This window comes from Hemitrygon akajei, chromosome 14 (genome assembly GCF_048418815.1).
Source record: "Hemitrygon akajei chromosome 14, sHemAka1.3, whole genome shotgun sequence".
In the NCBI taxonomy this organism is placed as follows: Eukaryota; Metazoa; Chordata; class Chondrichthyes; order Myliobatiformes; family Dasyatidae; genus Hemitrygon; species Hemitrygon akajei.
In genome coordinates this window covers 43625073-43643981 of record NC_133137.1, presented here as the reverse complement: position 1 = coordinate 43643981, position 18909 = coordinate 43625073, and the positions used below count along the sequence as shown (strand labels likewise).

The 18909-nt window shown below is 46.5% G+C and overlaps 1 protein-coding gene across 2 annotated transcripts in view; it reads right to left on the bottom strand.

Moving 5' to 3' along the window:
* The window catches only part of LOC140738538 (mitochondrial 10-formyltetrahydrofolate dehydrogenase-like), a 139105-nt gene that overhangs the window by 38813 nt on the left and 81383 nt on the right, over positions 1 to 18909 (bottom strand). For both annotated transcript variants that reach the window (XM_073065937.1, XM_073065938.1), the window contains 3 exons: positions 18631 to 18729; positions 18336 to 18501; positions 16685 to 16790 (listed from right to left, as the gene is read on the bottom strand). In XM_073065937.1, coding sequence (XP_072922038.1) covers positions 16685 to 16790; positions 18336 to 18501; positions 18631 to 18729 — 371 coding nt within the window. The remainder of the gene's footprint in view (positions 1 to 16684; positions 16791 to 18335; positions 18502 to 18630; positions 18730 to 18909) is intronic.

Genomic DNA, 18909 nt, shown 5'->3' with positions numbered 1-18909 from the left:
ACTGAGTGACCTACGGGGGGGTAGGGGAGCTGCAGTGATGGGATCCATGGCACTTTGGCTCAGAGAACAGAGGTGAAGAGGACAACAGTGATGATAGGAGGTTCCATAGTCAGAGGAATAGAGACAAGATTCTGTGAGCAAAATAGAGGCACCTAGATGGTATGTTGCCTCCCAGGTGCCAGAGTCAGGAATGTATGATTGGGTTCATGGCATTCCCAGGGGTAGAGTGAGCAGCTAGGTCTTGGAGCATATTGGCACCCATCACACAGGTAGGAAAGGTGAGGAGATCCTGAAGAGAGAATTTAGAGAGCTAGGTAGACAGCTGGAAACAGGACCTCCAGGGTAGAAATCTCTGGATTATTGTTCATGTCACACACAGTGAGGGCAAAAAAAGATTAGGAAGGTAACCTAGGTAATTTCTAAAGTACATTCTTGACACAGCATTGTGGGCCAAAGGGCCTGTATTGTGCTGTAGGTTTTCTATGTTCTATTTGGCAGGTGAATGTGTGGCTGAGGAACTGGTGCAATGTCAGGCTTTCAGATTTATGGACGATTGGGATTTTTTCTGGGGAAGGCATGTCCCGTACAAAAGGGACGAGTTATACCTGAACCCGAGGGGGATCAATATCCTTGTGGGCAGGTTTACTAGAGTTGTTTGGGAGGGTTTAAACTAATTTGGCAGGGGGGCATGAACCAGAGTGACAGGGCTGAGGACGGAGTAGTTAGTTTACAAACAGAGGCAGTGTGTAGTGAGGCTGTTAAGCAAGGAGAGGCTGATGATGGAGCAAAATTGCAGTCAATGGGATGAGTTGCAATGTAAAAAGGGGACAAAATGGCCTAATTCTGCCCCTATATCTTACTGTGTTCAATTCTGGTCACCTCATTATAGGAAGGATGTGGAAGCTATGGAGAGGGTGCAGAGGAGATTTACCAGGATGTTGCCTGGATTGGAGAACAAGTCATATGAAGCAAGGTTAGCAAGCTGGGCTTTTCTCTTTGGAGCGTAGAAGAATGAGAGGGGACTTGATAGAGGTCTACAAGATTATGAGAGGTATAGATAAGGTGGATAGTCAGTACCTGTTTCCCAGTGCACCAACAGCAAACACCAGAGGGCATACGTACAAAATTAAGGGAGGGAAGTTTAGGGGAGACATCAGGGGTAAGTATTTTTACACAGAGGGTTGAGAGTGCCTGGAATGACTTGCCAGGGATGGTGATGGAAGCTAAAACATTAGGGGTATTTAAGAGCCTCTTGGACAGGGCACATGGATGAAAGAAAATAGAGGGTTATGGGGTAGTGTGGGTTTAGTACTTTTTTTTAAGGATTATATGGGTCGACACAACATGGAGGGCTGAAGGGCCTGTACTGTGCTGTAGTGTTCTATGGTTATACCAGGGCACCTGATATGGATAAGGAAATGGATGATTACAGAGAGTAATCTCGTAAGAACACAAGACAGGCCTAAGGTTTACAAGGCAAGTCAAAGCTTTAATAGTTCTGTAAAAAGGTGCTTCTTAGATTGGGACAGGGTGGTTATACAGGGAGAGGAGAAAATGATGGAACTGTTTGAGCCTGCTCTCATCAATAACAGGAACACCTGCCAGAAATGATGAACAATCACAGGTTGAGAGAGAGGAGCCGAAACAATGATCAGTAAAGTTGGTGAAATTGACAGGACTGAAATCTGATAAACCCTGGTACGTTACCTGTGTCCCAATGTATGGGGGGCAGTGGGATGTACCCCTCCCAATGTTGCAGAAGTTAGAAGGTAGCAAATGTGACTACTGTAAAAGGGAAGGAGGAGAGACAACAGGCAGGAAGCAATTACTGGACCATAGAAATGATGATATGGGGCAGAATCAAACAAAGCAATGTGTTTAAACATCTTGGATATTGTAAGTTGCAGAGTAAGATAAGCAGACAGCAGTGGGTGTGATATATTCAATGTTTACTGATGTACTTACCACCACGGCAATGGGTGTGGTGTACCTGTAGTAACAGGTAGAGAACAAAGTTGAGGGGGCAAGGAGGCCAGTTTTCGATTAGGTGGGTGGCAGGGTGGGTTGAGCAAACAGGGTTGGTTGTGAGGAAGCTGCCTAAGGGGTGACACCTGAGTTCAGTAAAAGGAGGTTGGCGATGGCAGTATAAGGCTGTAGTGGTAAGAGATGAGGTCATTTTGTGCTGCTGGAAAAAAAGAAAAGGCAGCGTGATTTTCAAATGGGCTGGGTCGGGGGGGGGGGGGGGTGGGGGGGAGTACAAACAGTATGGTGTCCATGGGGGAAGAGGAAAAAGAAACTGGGGACTTCCTTGCAGACAGATCACTAGCAGCTGATATACAAGTGCAAGGCAAATGCCTTGCCACTTAGAAAGTCAGGGCAGATGTGATATAACCATTCCACAACTCTACATTGTTGGTCTCTATGGGGGAGGGGGGCCATGGTTGGGCTTCACTCGGAATGTTGGGTTCTTGCCAGGATCCTGCAACCCAAGGATGGAAGTGATCGAGAATGGGGGGGTGGGGGGGGGGGGTTTGTTATGTGAGGACAGATCCTGTAAATGGGATCAACACTCCCACATGCAGAACATGGGCCTCTGTACCTCCTCCTCTGCAATTGGATCTTCAACTTCCTAACCAGAAGACCACAGTCTGTGCGGATTGGTGATAACATATCCTCCTCGCTGACGATTAACACTGGCACACCTCACTAGGCATAGCTCAAATACCATGTGCAAATTTGCTGACGATACAACCATTGTTGGTAGAATCTCAGGTGGTGACAAGAGGGCGTACAGGAGTGAGATATGGCAACTAGTGGAATGGTGCCACAGCAACAAACCTGGCACCACCAACGTTCAGTAAGACGAAAGAGCTGATTGTGGACTTCAGGAAGGGTAAGACGAAGGAACACATACTAATCCTCATAGAGGGATCAGAAGTGGAGAGAGTGAGCAGTTTCAAGTTCCTGGGTGGTCAAGATATCTGAGGATCTAACCTGGTCCCAACACATATCGATGTAGTTACAAAGAAGGCAAGACAGTGGCTATACTTTATTAGGAGTTTGAAGAGATTTGGCATGTGAAGAAATACACTCAAAAGCTTCTATAGTTGTACCGTGGAGAGCGATCTGCTACTGCACAGGACCAAAGAAGCTGCAGAAGGTTGTAAATCTAGTCAGCTCCATCTTGGGCACTATGCCTACAAAAGTACCCAGGACATCTGCAAGGAAGTGGTATCTCAGAAAAAGCAGCGTCCATTATTTTAGGACCTCCAGCACCCAGTGCATGCCCATTTTCTCACTGTTACCATCAGGTAGGAGATACAGAAGCCTGAAGGCACACAATTCAGCCATTCAGGAACAGCTTCTTCCCCTCTGCCATCCGACTTCCTAAATGGATATTGAAGCCTTGGACATTACCTCAACTTTTTTTAATATACAGTATTATCTGGCTTTTGCACATTTTAAAAAATCTATTCAATATATGCAATTGATTTGGTTATTATGTTTTTATTATTATTTTTTTCACTCTGCTAGATTATGTATTGCATTGAACTGCTGCTGCCTAAGTTAACAAATTTTTTGTCACATTCCAGTGATAATAAACCTGATTCTGATATGTAGAAGAATGGGAGAACTTGTGAAAATACAGACTTGGGTTTGATAAGGAAGTTGTGGAGATGACATATCCCCTGATGTGTGAAATCTGGGGTAGAGTCTCAAAAGCCTGAGAAGGGACAAAGTCATCCTGAGGATGGTGAATCAGTTGGGCTGTGGGGGCTCAGTTCCAAGGTCCATCTGTTTATCAGTTATTGGAGTATAAAAAGTATAAATTTTGCTGTGTAACCCAAACCTATGAAGTCAGTTTTGAAAACTTGCTATTTGATATGCATGTACTCAATTTAAGTAGGAGAATGAAATCTTAAGAATGTAGAAGACAATTGGTGTGTTAATGAGAGGTAGCCTAAAGAGATGCTAGTATTAGAAACATTGAGTCAGTTCTGAGTTTGCTATTTGCTATACATGTATTCCTAAAAATGTAGAAGACAATGGTGTGTTAATGAGAGGTAGCTAAGAGATGTAGATTAGAACAATGATTAAGTCAATTGGTAAAAACCAATAGGGGCAAGATGTACGTGTGATACGCAAACTATAGACCGATTACATATGCTAATACAACTGGACCAGGAGATTGCTATAAACAATGCTGGGTCCGAGGATCGGTGGGCAATCAGCGACTAGCTCAATGACTGTCTCAAGCTCTGATTTGCCAAATTAAAGTTTATACCCCTTCTTGAAGAATCTTATGCGTCTCTTGGTCATTTGTGGGGCACGAGAAACCACGTCCAAAATTGGCGACCGTGGCAGGACCGGAAAGAGACCCGCGGAAAGGAAACGACAGATCGGGGACGCTTCCCAGTCCTCTAGGGACCCCTCCACAAGGCTAAACAGAATTTAAGGGTGCACCCAAACAAAAGGTAAGTGCTTTTTGCGCGACAATTTGGACTAAGAATTCCTGTTGGCTTTGGGGAGGTCCTTGGAGTCTCAGAAGTGTGGAACACACTGCCGAAGGGATCTCTCCCGGTCCAAAGAATCTGGACAGAATTGGGGGGTTAAACAGAGGAGGCTCAGAGGATTGATCAAGAACACTGCAGTGAGGGTAAGTACAAAATAAGTTACTAAGACCGTTAAGAAAAAGTCCACGTGGTGTTGGTAAATCCCTGTGGGTACCGTTTCGTATGAAACGAAGGGCTGAACGGGCAGGGAAAGGAAAATAGACTAGGCGTAGAAATGAGAGTAAGTTTAGTTTAAGAAAAAGTCCACGTGGTGTTAGACTAGGAAGAAAAAAGTCCACGTGGTGTTAGACTAGGAAGAAAAAGTCCACGTGGTGTTAGACTAGGACTAGGCGCAGAATTAGAGTAAATATAATCTTATCCAGTAAACAAACTGTGAATCTCTGAAATACCTTAAAAAAGAGAGAATAACATGACAGGTAAAGGAACGGCAGTAGAGATTCTGAGCAAAAAAATTCCCGTTAATTAAAAATGAGAATCACAAAAACTTCAGAAAAATGGGAAAAAAAGAACCAAAAAACCTGGTCACAAAGTGGTCAAGAGAAGGAACATTTGATGTAAGTTTTTGCGAAGAAATGGAGGGACTAATTAAAAATTACAAACCAAAAGATAAATCTAAAAGAGGGCAAAAAAGAGAACGAGAAAGGGAAGTGCTAAAACTCTTCAGAACGGAGGGGGAAAGGCTGAGGAGGACAGGTAGAATATTGATTACCAAGCGAGGAAGACACTAAGGTGCTGGAGAAACAGCCTGTTAGAGAGAGAGGAGGGTACAGTGAGAAGCTGGCTTCGGCTCTGTACCCGGATGCGAAAGAAACAGAAAAGCCCCCTCCCTATAATGAGGAAGGAACCCCTAAGCAGTGCCCCCCTGCTGACGGGAAACAGTAAACATGCAGGAGAAGTACAAGTTTGGGATGAGGAGGAGGAGAAAATACAATACAAGAAGGGAAAAAGCCGCGATATGGAAGGAGATACAGGCAGAAAGGATAAAGGTGGAACAGGCACAGAGAGAAATGGAAGAAGGGATTGAACGGATGAAATACTTAAGAGAGGAAAAGGAGTATGAGAAGTATTGGTTAATACTATAGAAATAAACAGACTAGAAAGGAAAGTGGCTCATCAGGGCAGGAAGAGATGAGGCATTCAAGAAGAGGTGGAAAAAAGATAGGAGATGAGAGTCTTGGAGAAACACTAGAGAGAAGGGAAACAAGCACGAGTAAGGATCATGAGGAGTCCCTGCCACAGGTGTACAGACAACGGACAGGAAGAAAGAGAAGGTGACTCATTGGAGGAGCAAGAGTTAAGTGGGAAAGAGAGAGGATACGAGAATTTGTGGGGAAGAGGTAGGAGGCAAGAAACCTAGTAGAGGAGAAGGAGGCATTAGGGGAGCGACTTGCGGAAGTAGAGAGAGAGCTAGATAAGTTACTGAGAGGGGATTGCCCAGAAGAGATGCGAGAAAATACTCTAGGGGCCAACCAAGTATTGAATCAAGACAGAAAGGAAGGACTCCACAGGGAGACCGAGGGAAGAAGAGGACCCCGGAGACACTTGTGTGGGAGGCAGTAAAGACATACCCTGAGACAGATGGGGAGTCAGGTGAGGAGGAGAGCCAGGGCAGGTGGGAAGAAGGAGGAAGAATGATGCCGTTGTTGGTAAAAAGCGATCAGGGACAAGTGCAGTATATCCCCTTGGGGATCCCAGGACCTAGAAGGGCTGAAAAACACACTTCTGCCCAATCTACATGAAGGAGCAGGGAAATGGATTACAGCCTTTGAAGAAGAAACAGCGGGATGATTATTGGCTATGGGAGATTTGAAGGGCACTGTTGATAAGGTTGATGGGAACCCCCAAATTTAACGAACTAATGGAAATGGCTGGCATAGTAAACTCGAACGACCCAAGAACTGATGGAGATGGGTTTGACAGAGTGAGGCAGAGGGTATGGCAGACCCTCAGAAAGCTTTATCCACCCAAAGTGGACCCCAAAGCCTTTAAAAGGGGATCCACTGGGAGATACTGAAAACCCAGCAGCCTACGTAGAAAACCAGTTGAAAAGGTGGAGACTGGAGACTGAGCAAGAGGTGGAGAGTAGCTTATTTATGACCTCACTGTTCCGACATAGCTTTTTGGATGCAATGCCTCCACAAGTAAAAATCCAAACTGGAGGAAGTGGTTGGGCTGACGTCAATGACCCCACAAGAATTTAGCGACCATGTAGTCCATGCGGTTGAAAAATACCGAAAAGACAAACGAAGGTTGGCTGAGCAGCAGGAAGAGGTGCAAAGAAAGTTAATACAAATGCAGCTCGAAGAACTCAAAAAGAAGGAAAAAGAGAAAAACAAAAAGATGCTGCCAGCAACCACTGGTTCGAGTACAGCCATCGAACTGGACAAAGCACTGCTATATGGAGGGACCGATCATAATGTAAGGACAATGGGCTGGAAAACCCCCATGCCAATAATTGTCTTTGGGGGAGCATTCCCACAAATGCCCTATTCAGGAACAGACTAAATTCAAACAGCCCAGACAGGACTGGAAAGTCCCCAAGGAGGGGGACAGAGGAGCAATGGGCAGAGGGGACCAGTGAGGAAACAGGGGGAAAGAGAGGTAGAGAGATTGTGGCTGGGAATGTAATTCAGCCAGGTCACATGAGAAGAGATTGTCAGTTTACACTATGGCCTGTCACATACCAGCAGGAACCGATAAGGAAGGGAACTAAAGTTTAGCCAAGGACCAGCCCCCACAGGCCCAAGCAGACCTGTGAACCCCTATGCGAGGTATTAGGAGTGCCCCGAGAACTTGAGTGGGAAGGGACATTACCCAATGATAACAAGGGAGGCAGATGAGGAACCCATTGTTCAGGTTATGTTAGAAGGGCAACTGACACCAATGATGATAGATACCGGAGCCACGTACACTTGTGTACAGCCACAGTATGCCCTTCACCTTCCCATGTCAGGAAAGTTTATTTAGGGTTCTCGGGGAAAACACAGTATGACACAGTGCACGGCTCCAGTGCGGTTGAGAATGGGAAATAAAGGAATTGTTTTGCCGGTGCTAGTATTTAAAGGAACTCCGATTAATTTGTTAGGCAGAGATGCCTTATTGAAACTGGAATTAAAATTAGAATGCACCAGAAATGGGCTGAGTGTGGAAAGAGCAGGGGCTCAATTGATAGTGCAAGAAGACAAGAAGGCTAATGTCTTTTAGATAGGAGACATCGCAGATCAGATTCAGGAAACCTGGGAAAAATGGAAAAAGGGCGTGCAGGCTATATTACCCAGGGCTGTAATGCCCCAAATCTGAGCTACATTGTACAGTGATTTTTGACGAGACTCAGAACAGGGAGTTAGAGGAGAGATGGCACATGGAGGCATGTACCCAGCTAGCACCTGGAGGGGGAGGCTGTGATAATTGGAAAGCAAGGGGCAGCTTTACAAGTTAAGTGGAACACCTTTTTAGAAAAATGGTACAGGATACCGGAGGCTGCGCCCCACGTAACGTTGTTGGTTAACACGGGATATCAGTCTAAAGACTTAGGACCCTTAGTTAAGAGTGCTGAAACCCGTAACAGTGTGGAGGAAAATCACGCCAGAGGTGTGGATATCAGAAGACAACAATTGCATTAAAATAATGGTAAGTGTAGATATGGTAGGGACAGTGAGAGAGGTCGAAATAACTCCCCAACCACACCTGCCCTTGCTGGGAAAGGAAAGAGGCCAGCAGAAAGATAAAAGGTTAGACGAGTTGCCGTCAATTCTGTGGTCACAGCATGACACGGACGTAGGGAAAATAAAAACAGCTAGTCTGGTGGAAATAAAGCTGAAAAAGGGAGCAATTCCACCCAGGAGACCACAATACCCTCTAAGACCAGAAGCAGAAGAGGGAATTAGCGTCGACAGTGCAGGGGTTGCTTGAAATAGGAGTGCTTGAAAGAACAAACAGTCCATGCAATACCCATTACTGCCAGTCTTAAAAGCAGATAAATCTAAGTGGAGATTGGTGCATGATTTGCGAGCGGTAAATGATGTGGTAGAGGACTGGCCAGTGGTAGTCCCCAACCCACACACGCTTTTGACTAATGTTCCACCAGAAGCAAGTTACTTTTCAGTGATTGATTTGTGTTCGGCTTTCTTCAGCATTCCTCTAGCCGATCAGTGTCAGTATTTGTTTGCATTTACTTACAGAGGTGCTCAGTATACCTATACCAGAATGCTGCAAGGATTTAAACATTCACCACACATTTTTAATCAGGTATTGAAGGCAGACCTGGAGGGCATGCCATTGGAAAGTACATTGTTACAGTATGTGGATGACCTGTTGATTTGCTCCCACAGTAAGGAACAGTGTGAGCAGGACACTATAACTCTGTTAGAGAAGCTAGCGCGCGGAGGACATAAAGTATCCAAAAAGAAACTGCAATTTTGCACGCAGCAAGTGGAATACTTAGGCAGGGTAATATCCAAGGGAGTGAAGGCGATAGCACCAGATCAAATTGAGGCAATAACTAAGGCCCCAAAACCCCAGACTGTAGGGCAGATGATGACGTTTTTGGGAATGGCAGGGTACAGTTCAGATTGGATAGGAGAATATGCTGAGATTGTGGTACCTTTGAGAAAGATAATGAAAGAAGCAGGACATACAAATTTGAAGAACGGCTTACAGTGGAATGGAGAGGCGGAGATAGCTTTCAATACTATTTAGCAGGAATTGCAGTCAGCACCAGCATTAGCTTTGCCTGACTACGAGAAGGTTTTTTATTTGTATGCATCCAACCGACAGAAGGGTTATGTCACAGCGGTTCTAACACAAGAGACAGGCACAGGAAAAGCAAAGCAGCCGATAGCATACTACAGTACGAGACTAGATGAGGTGGCTCAGGGGTATCCACCCTGTTATCAGGGATTGGCGGCGCTATACTATGCATATGAAAAGGCATCATCGGTTACCCTGGGCTATCCTGTGACTCTGTACACACACCACAAAGTAGCAGAATTGCTAGAAAGGGAAATTTGTGCTGACACCAGCCAGGATAGCAGCGTATCAGATGCTACTGACATTTCCAGACATAACTATACAGAGATGCACTACCAGTAATATAGCCGATTTTGTCCCTTTGGACTATGAAGGAGAACGCCATGATTGTGTAGGGAAGACGATGGCATTTGCCAAATTGAGAGCAGATTTACGGTCAGAACCACTAGAGGATACAGATAAAAAGGTTCTGTTCGTAGATGGCTCGTTATAGGGATTATGATGGAAATCACGCAGGGTTCTCAGTAGTGCAGCAGGATCAGTCGAGCTATAAGATTATTAGGATGGAGTCATGTCCTCAACCGTGTTCCGCCCAACTCGCAGAAATCAAAGCCCTGACAGCTGCGTGTGAAATGATGGAAGGTGAGAAAGTAGACATCTATACTGATTCGGCATATGCTCATGGAGTATGCCATTTGTTCGGGGCAGTGTGGAAGCAGAGAGGTTTTAAAAAAGGTAATGGAGATCCCATACAACATTGTCAGCAAATTCTAGACTTAATAAAAGCCATAATGAAACCTAAAGCATTGGCTATAGTAAAATGCCAGGCACACAAAAAGGGAAATGATGTAATAACAAAGGGAAATCAAGCTGCGGACGAGGCAGCCGGAAAAGAGCCTGGATGTACATCAGCTGTCATTGCCCCCCAGGTAAGCCTAACTCCAGAACCTGAGGTAGAGAACCTAATTGAAATACAAGGTAAGGCAACTTTGGCAGAACAGACAATGTGGAGACGAAGGGGGGCCAAGCAGAACCCGGAAGGCTTGTGGAGCACGGAAGACGGTTTGTTGGTAGCGCCCACCCCTCTACTGATGATTCTGATTTCAGAAGCGCATGGGATGGACCATTGTGCAAGGGGGGAAGTGATAAAGAAAATAAAGGATGGTTTTTAGTCACCTTATTTACAGGCTTCAGTGGACTTTGTCTTGTCACAGTGCGAGGTATGCGCACAGAATAATGTTCGGAAGGGAATTACAACCCCAATAGGTCACATTCCTGTACCTGAAGGACCATTTAAACATCTAGTAATCGATTACGTAGACATGACGTAGACATGATAAAGACAGTGAGAGGGAAAAGATACATGCTGGTAGTAATTGATCGATTTAGCAGATGGGTGGAGGCGGTACCTTCAAGAGATCAAGGGGCAAAGACAGTAAAATTACTGTCAAAGACAGGGGTAAAATTCCTGACAAATGAAGTGATCCCAAGGTTTGGAATACCTACAGAAGTTAGCTCAGACAATGGTTCAGCTTTTATCCAGAAAGTGGTCAAACTGGTACTACAGGAGCTGAGGATAAAGCAAAGATTTGGATGTGTATACCACCCTCAGTCGCAGGGCATGGTAGAGAGAATTAATGGAACCCTGAAAGCCAAACTAAACAAAATTTGTGCAGACACTAAACTTAATTGGGTCGATGCTTTACCGTTAGCATTGATGAGTTACCGCATGCAAACTAATCGAATAACATGCCTGACACCGCATGAGATGCTCACTGGGAGGCCCATGCCAGTGCCCCAGTGGAGAGGGCCGTATAAGGGACCTAGATTGGAACAATTGGAAATAGAATTGAAACAATACATGCAGCAGCTAACTATGATATATAGGTCTATTTATGCCCAGGAAAAACAGAAAGAGCCAGAGACCGTACAAGGGGAAGGAAACCAGGTTTACGTGCGAGTTTTTCGGAGAAAGTGGAACGAGCCAAGAAGGGAAGGACCCTTTACGGTGACCAAGGCATCACCCACCGCAGTTCAGGTAGAAGGACGCTCCACCTGGTACCACCTGAACCATTGCACGAGGGCAGTCCTGCAAGGGCAATCAGGTGAAGTGTCCGAGGTAAGTGATGCGGAAGAACAGTTAGCAGGAGACAGACGGGGGAACAAGAAGCTGACACTGCACCGCAGGAGTTTGATCAATTAGTAAGGGAAATTTTTGATTCTGAGGACGGGCCTGAAGACCCTCAGGATGTGGTGCTGGATAGTAGGGCTTCTTCAGGATAATGGGAATGAGCTGGGAACGACCAGTCGTGTGCCCTTGGGGACAAAGCACCCACATACTCCAGTGCAGACTTGGGAACCATTAGTGTGGCAGATATGGAATGGGACTGGTAACCTACAGAAAAGAGGTAAGAGGAGCACAACACTTACCTCCTCGCCATGGTTAAAGACACGTACTAATCAGTGGTATCAATGGGCAACTTACACGGCAGGAATGATGAAGAGACAGAATTGTTACCTGTGCTCAAGGGAAAGCCCCACTCAGCATGTAGTTCCCATGCCTTATAACTCCTCCACTTGCATGTGGTGGCGAAGAGAGCACAGGGAACAATGCGATCAACAGTGTCCAGGTCCGGTTAGGGCTTGTTTCATGAGAATTTGCGTTAAAGCAGATCCCTGCTATCAAAACTGTATGAACGATGCACCAATTTGCCCCTATTGGTGTATGTTATATCAGGCTTCCTCGCAGTTTGATCAAACCAAGCTTGCCTCTGAATGCAATTACAGCAGACCGTGGGCTATAAATAAAAGAAGCCAGACACCTACACTGCAACAGCTTATAATGCAGGACCATCTGATTTATGAATGTTTCATGCGGGTGGGCAGTCACCCGGTTGGCCACTTCCGAGGCAACTGCACTCAGACATGGGATGTAACCCCAGGTAATAGACACTTGACGGGTTCCCCTCCTCCTGAGGGTGCAATGGACTCTCAGACTATCCCATCAGCAGACACTTGGTGGCTGTGTGGACAGGAAGGAGGGCTGAGATCTACGCTCCCCCTCAGGTGGGCAGGAACATGTACGCGTGTCATGCTGCTTCAGGAAGTTATAATGTCCCCTGAAGTACAGTCCAATGCTAACTTCCCTGAGCAGGACTCTGCTACGGCAGAAGAGAAAATATGACCCGGATCCGACAATCCGGCTTGACAGTATAGGACAGCCAAGAGGTATACCTAACGAATTCAAAGCACGAAATGAGATTGCTGCAGGCTGGGAAGCTATCATACCTGTGATAGGGGTAAGCAAAAATGTTGAATGGATAAACTATATATACTACAATCAACAGAGGTTCATCAACTACACCGATGATGCACTGGAGGCCTTAGGGCAACAGCTAGATGCAACTAGCAGGGGTGGCGTGGCAAAACAGACTGGATTGGCTTTTGGCAGAAAAAGGGTGTGTGTGTGTAATGTTTGGAGAACAATGCTGCACTTTCATACCGAACAATACTAGCCCAGAAAGGTCTTTCACCAGAGCAATGAATAAATTAAAGAATCTGCGGACGGAGGTCAAACAGAATGCAGGATTTGAACATCAGTTCTTTGATTGGTTGGAAAGTAGACTCGGAGGATGGGGAGCATGGCTGACTAAAATAGCAATAACTGTCAGTATTATATTGTTGTGCTGTGCGTTTGTGCTGTGCTGTTTTCTTCCTTGTCTCAAATCTCTTGTAGTGCGTGCTGCAACCAAACAATTTCCAATGCTCGTGGCAATTACTGAAGCAAGCTTAGTGAAGAAAGAAACACCAAAAATGTATTGTTACAGCCTACAACACCTGCAGGATGAACAAGAGCAAAACGACAGTGTGGGAGTAGATTGTAAGGGCTGCTGAGTCTTTTTTCCTGTCTCAGATACAGAGGGACAGGTTTTTGGCTCAGCGGCTCAGGGTAACAGGAAGAGAATACTTTGAGGTCTTGGCACAGAAAATTATAGTTTAACCCGAGATTTGGGAATAAGTGCTTGAGTTTATTGGGGCTTTTGTGTGCGGACTCTTGGTCCTCTTTCTCTGTGTGAGACCCTCTGGGTCTCAAAGGGGGCATATATTGGAGTATAAAAGTATAAATTTTGCTGTGTAACCAAAACTATGAAGTCAGTTTTGAAACTTGCTATTTGATATACATGTACTCAATTTAGTAGGAGAATGAAATCTTAAGAATGTAGAAGACAATGGTGTGTTAATGAGAGGTAGCTAAAGAGATATAGATTAGAACATTGGTCAGTTCTGAGTTTGCTATTTGCTATGCATGTATCCTAAAAATGTAGAAGACAATGGTGTGTTAATGAGAGGTAGCTAAGAGTTGTAGATTAGAACATGATTAAGTCAATTGGTAAAAACAATAGGGGCAAGATGTACATGTGGTACGTGTGATACGCAACTATAGATCGATTACATATGCTAATGCAACTGAACCAGGAGATTGCTATAAAAAATGCTGGGTCTGAGGATCGGTGGGCAATCAGCGACTAGCTCAATGACTGTCTCAGCTTTGATTTGCAAATTAAAGTTTAACCCTTCTTGAAGAACCTTCTGCGTCTCTTGGTCATTTGTGGGGCACGAGAAACCACAACAAAATCCTCCCAGAGGAAGTAGAGTGCAGAAGAGTGGAGCCAAGGCCCAAGAAAGGGTGAAACTGACATGGGTGGAATGGTCGATTCCTACCTCAATTTCTTGTATTCGTAACCCAGAGAATGCAAAGTTTGTCACTCTGGTCTGAAGAACAAGCTGAGGCAGTAAATGACATCACACAATGCTGAGAAAAGCTCAGCAGATTTTGCAGGGTCTGCATTCACAATGGTAGAGCAGGTGAGAAGGGCGTACGAGACCTGTGCCTTCATCAAGAGGCAGGGTGTGCAAAGATTAACAGTGAACAAACCCCATCAAACACCGAATGGGCCACAAGTACAGGGGTCTGCTCCATCGAGGGGGTGTCAAGGCCTCCAGTGGAGCTTGGAGTTTATCAAAGTTTGTCGTGCAAATGTGAGACTTGTTACATGGTAACGCTAGAGAAACTAGAGAGGTTAAGAGTTGGTTTAACAGAATGTGTTCCACATTGTGGGAGGCATTTTGATTAAACAAACAAGGAGAAACTGTACTGCAGGCAGGTTAATCTGACTCAGAGTTTACTGCTTCTGACTGTCTATAGTAGTGGTCACCAACCTTCTTAAGCCCAAAATCCCCTACCTCGGTCTTGGTGAAAGGCGAGATCGACCCCAGATCGATTAGTTACACGCATGCGCACCGGGGCAGAAAAGACCATAAGTAAAAACCCTGCAACCCAGAAGTAGACATAATGTATAAACACCAGGGGTCCCCCCCCCCTCCTTTTTTGCACCGTGGACCGGCCGACGGGGGGGGGGGGGGGGGGGTTAAACACGACTGGAATACAGCGATACTTGAAACAAGTTCCTTATGCCCAGGCTATTCCGCAATTTAGTTTTCGCGGCTCTCGGCACTTAGCTTCTGTCCCGCTTGCTCACGTTTTTCTGCTCACAAAACTCAACACGTTTGTCTTTTAGTGTGGGTGCTTGGACTCAGGGTACCAAAGCAGTTTAGAGGGCTTCATTGCCTCATTAGACAGCCTCCCACCCACCCGCCGCCAGATGCCTTGGCCAGGTGTGGCTGGTCGTGGCTGGGGTGAGAGGACAAGGTCAGGACCGTAGGTCCCGTACCGGGGCCGTGGCGGTCGCAGTCTGGAGAGAGCGACCAACCGAGCGAAGGAGTGTGACAGGGAGCAGGCACCCTTGTAGGATCTATCGGCCGACAAAAGTTTGTTTCAGTAGATTGCAGCGAGGCAGCTGCTCTGCTACTTACGAAACGCTGAGCTCAAATTAGGTTGTCTGCGAATATTTTAGCACCGGGTTCCCCAGGAACATTCGGTTTGCTAAACAGGTTTAGAGGTGGTGCCCATCTGTCCGCACTCCAGGCCAGTAGCAACGGCACTTCCCGTCGGCTGCGCGAGGCGGCCAGTGATCCCTGGCGTGAGGGTATCACTGCGTTTAGGCGACTGATGACCTCGCGTGGGTTCAAGTTGACAGGGAATGAGGAAAGATGCAGCTGACTCATATTGTTTCCTCGCGGCCCAGTGGTCGGGGACCACTGAATTACACTGCATAGTGCGGGGGAGCTACACGCATGCGCACTGGGCAGAAAGAATGGAACTACAACCCCGCAACCCGGAAACAATCTCTCAACAGTATTTGCGTATTTATTTTTCTTTTTTTTTCAGGATCTACTGGGAAAGTCTCAAAGATCGATCAGTTGATCGCGATTGATGGGTTGGCGACCACTCGTCTATAGATTTGAGTTGGTCTTTGCTCTGGGTGGTGGGTGGAGTTATGATGTGGATGGTAATGCAGTTAACAAAAATGTCCATGATGCCAATGAGCATCAGTCAAGAGGGGTCTGGGTGGAAGGAAAGGTCAGGGCTGAGCTATAGGAAGTTGGATCAACTGTTGTCTCTCTCTGGAAGTGCTGTAGTGATGCCTTCTTCTGGGTGATAATCGAAAGCAGCTTCAAATCTCCTGGTAACCAGGGTATCCACACTGAAATATTCCCAAAGAATAGCATCCCCCCTCCACCCCCAGCGCACTGCTCTATTCGATACAGCCCAGGAGAAATTGAGGGATACAAGAAATGATGTATCGTGCCTGTCACACTACAGAAACACACAAGTCACTGGACAATGCAGCCATACACTCAATACTCACTGACCAGCACCCAACTCACCCATCTTCCCCCAATACTATCTGACCAGCACTCCATTTCAGCACCCAACTCACCCATCTTAACCAAATACTCACTGACCTGCACCAAACTCACTCATCTTCCCCCAATACTCACTGACCAGCACCCAACTCACCCACCTTCACCAAATACTCACTGACCTGCACCCAACTCACTCATCTTCCCCCAATACTCACTGACCAGCACCCAACTCACTCATCTTCACCAATACTCACTGACCAGCACCCAACTCACCCATCTTCACCCAATACTCACTGACCAGCACCCAACTCACTCATCTTCACCCAATACTCACTGACCAGCACCCAACTCATCCATCTTCACCCAATACTCACTGACCAGCACCCAACTCATCCATCTTCACCCAATACTCACTGACCAGCACCCAACTCATCCATCTTCACCCAATACTCACTGACCAGCACCCAACTCATCCATCTTCACCCAATACTCACTGACCAGCACCCAACTCATCCATCTTCACCCAATACTCACTGACCAGCACCCAACTCATCCATCTTCACCCAATACTCACTGACCAGCGCCTAACTCACCCATCTTTGAACTTGGAAATGACCATCACTGGCCCAAAGGATTCTTCTTTGGCAATAAACATGTCGTCCTCCACATCAGTGAAGACTGTCGGTTCCATGAAGAAGCCTAAACAACAGAGAATCAGGTGAGACAGAAAGCATAGAAACCAAGATCCTTTCAAAGCAAGATTTCCAAAGTGGATCACGTCAGCAGACTATGCTGAGGCAGGCTGGTGACTGGCAGTTAAGGTGTTGGAAGCGCACCCCCCCCCCCCCCCCACTTCATCCTGGGCTGGAGAGGAGGCTGCCACCCTATCACAGAATGATTGTTCCACAGATCCCTCAAGGGTACCCACAACCACACCCCACAGATCCCGCGAGGGTACCCACAACCACACCCCTGATCTGGAGCTGGTGTGCTGTGAGAGTTCAACTTCTCCTTTCACCTCCAGCCTCCACCTCCAGATCGGGGTGTGGCTGTGGGCACCCTCGTGGGAGGGCTGAGCCTCTGTACAGTCCTTATGAAGGACAGATGTCCAGAGGGATCCGCACCCAAGGCGACAGAGGTGGCCTAATGAAAGAGAGCAGGGATTGGCCAAGAGATGAACGAACAGCTCGGTATAACATGGACCCGTTGCTGTACTGCACAGATCCACATTTTATAATAGAGTTAGGTAGAAAACCATCAGACCACACTGGGTGTTGGGGAGGAGCTGGGGAAAGATCTCCAGATCAGAGGTGAGTGACCCTGGGGAGATGATGGATATGTTCAGTGATGGGAATCACATCTGGGGGAGGGGGGGGTAAAACAAAGGAAAAATGGAAATTGCTGGCATCATTTAGGGTGGGCAGTTTCTGTGCAGACACATGGTAAATGTTTCAGTGTGAGCTCCCTTCATCGAAACAGGGTCGAACAAAGCAATGTGCAGGCTCGGTGGGGAAGTATGGACCAGACTGTAATAGGGTGAAGCCAGATTTATTGTGGGGACAACACATTCACATGGTGATTGGTTGATCAGTTTGTGGGACAGTCAGGCAAACGGAATCATGGAACAGAATGTGGGGGGAAGAGAGGAGTGCTGGGTTGCAGAAGAGTGGTGGCAAATGCTTGCTAGATCAAGCTTAGCTTATGGGGAGAGAAAGTGGGAATGTTGGACGGGGGGGGGGGGGGCTTAAGTGAAGTTGGAGAATTTGAGAGAGACCCACAGGCTGCAATGTGTCGAAGGGGTGCTGTTCTTCAAACTTACATTAGGCCTCACAGTATTTGGGGGAGGGGGTAACAGCATGAAGGCAGTGGAAAATTGAGGCAGGCAAGCAAGTTAAGACCAACAGATTCAGAAGTAGGGTGCTGACACCGGGAGGAGATCGGAGGTGACAGCGCCATGGACTATTTACGTGCTGTATCCATTAACAACATGCCAAATGAACCCCCCATGACAGGAGACCCTTCTGCTTGGTTTCAGACTGCCCTTATACACAACCAGTGCCTTTTACTCAGTAACACTTAACCCCTTGCCCAGCACAGCACAGATCATCATGCTGTCCTTGTCAGCTTCTCACCCTGGTTACACTGAAACACATGCACAAAGGTGAAAGCACAATAGACTGCTCAGCCGAGTCACAGCAAATATAAACAGACAAAAATTGTCCATTGAGCTGGAGGATTTCGTACCAGGTCGTGAGACACACTTGCCCCCGTACACCAGTGTAGCTCCTTCCTTAACCCCAATCTCACAGTACTCCAGCAGCTTCTCCAGGTGGGCCTTGTGGTTCTGTGGTCCATGGTCTGTTGACCTGTCCAGGGGATCGCCGATTTTCATTTTCTTGATCTCCTCAACCTGTTAAGAAAAAAGAGGGTGTATTGCAGGAGTTTAGTTATTTAAATACACACATACACACCCACTGACATAGAGACAGACACGAACATTGAGCTCTTGGTGCCACTGGAACAATTCACGCTGCCTTACCACTCGGCGAACAAAGCTGTCGTGGATCGACTCTTCAACAAACAAGCGGCCTGCAGCAATGCAGTTCTCCCCCTTGTTGAAGAAAACGGCTCCCATACCCTGCAAGAGAGGAAGGATTGCACCAAGTACACTGGTCAGCAAGTTCCAGCAATAATATCCTTCAAATCATTCAAAGTATCTGCAAATATACTTAACAGTACACTTGCATGGTGCCAATCTCACTCATAGTGACTTCCATCACTGACTTCCATCAGCAGGACCTTGCACAAATATTCCTAC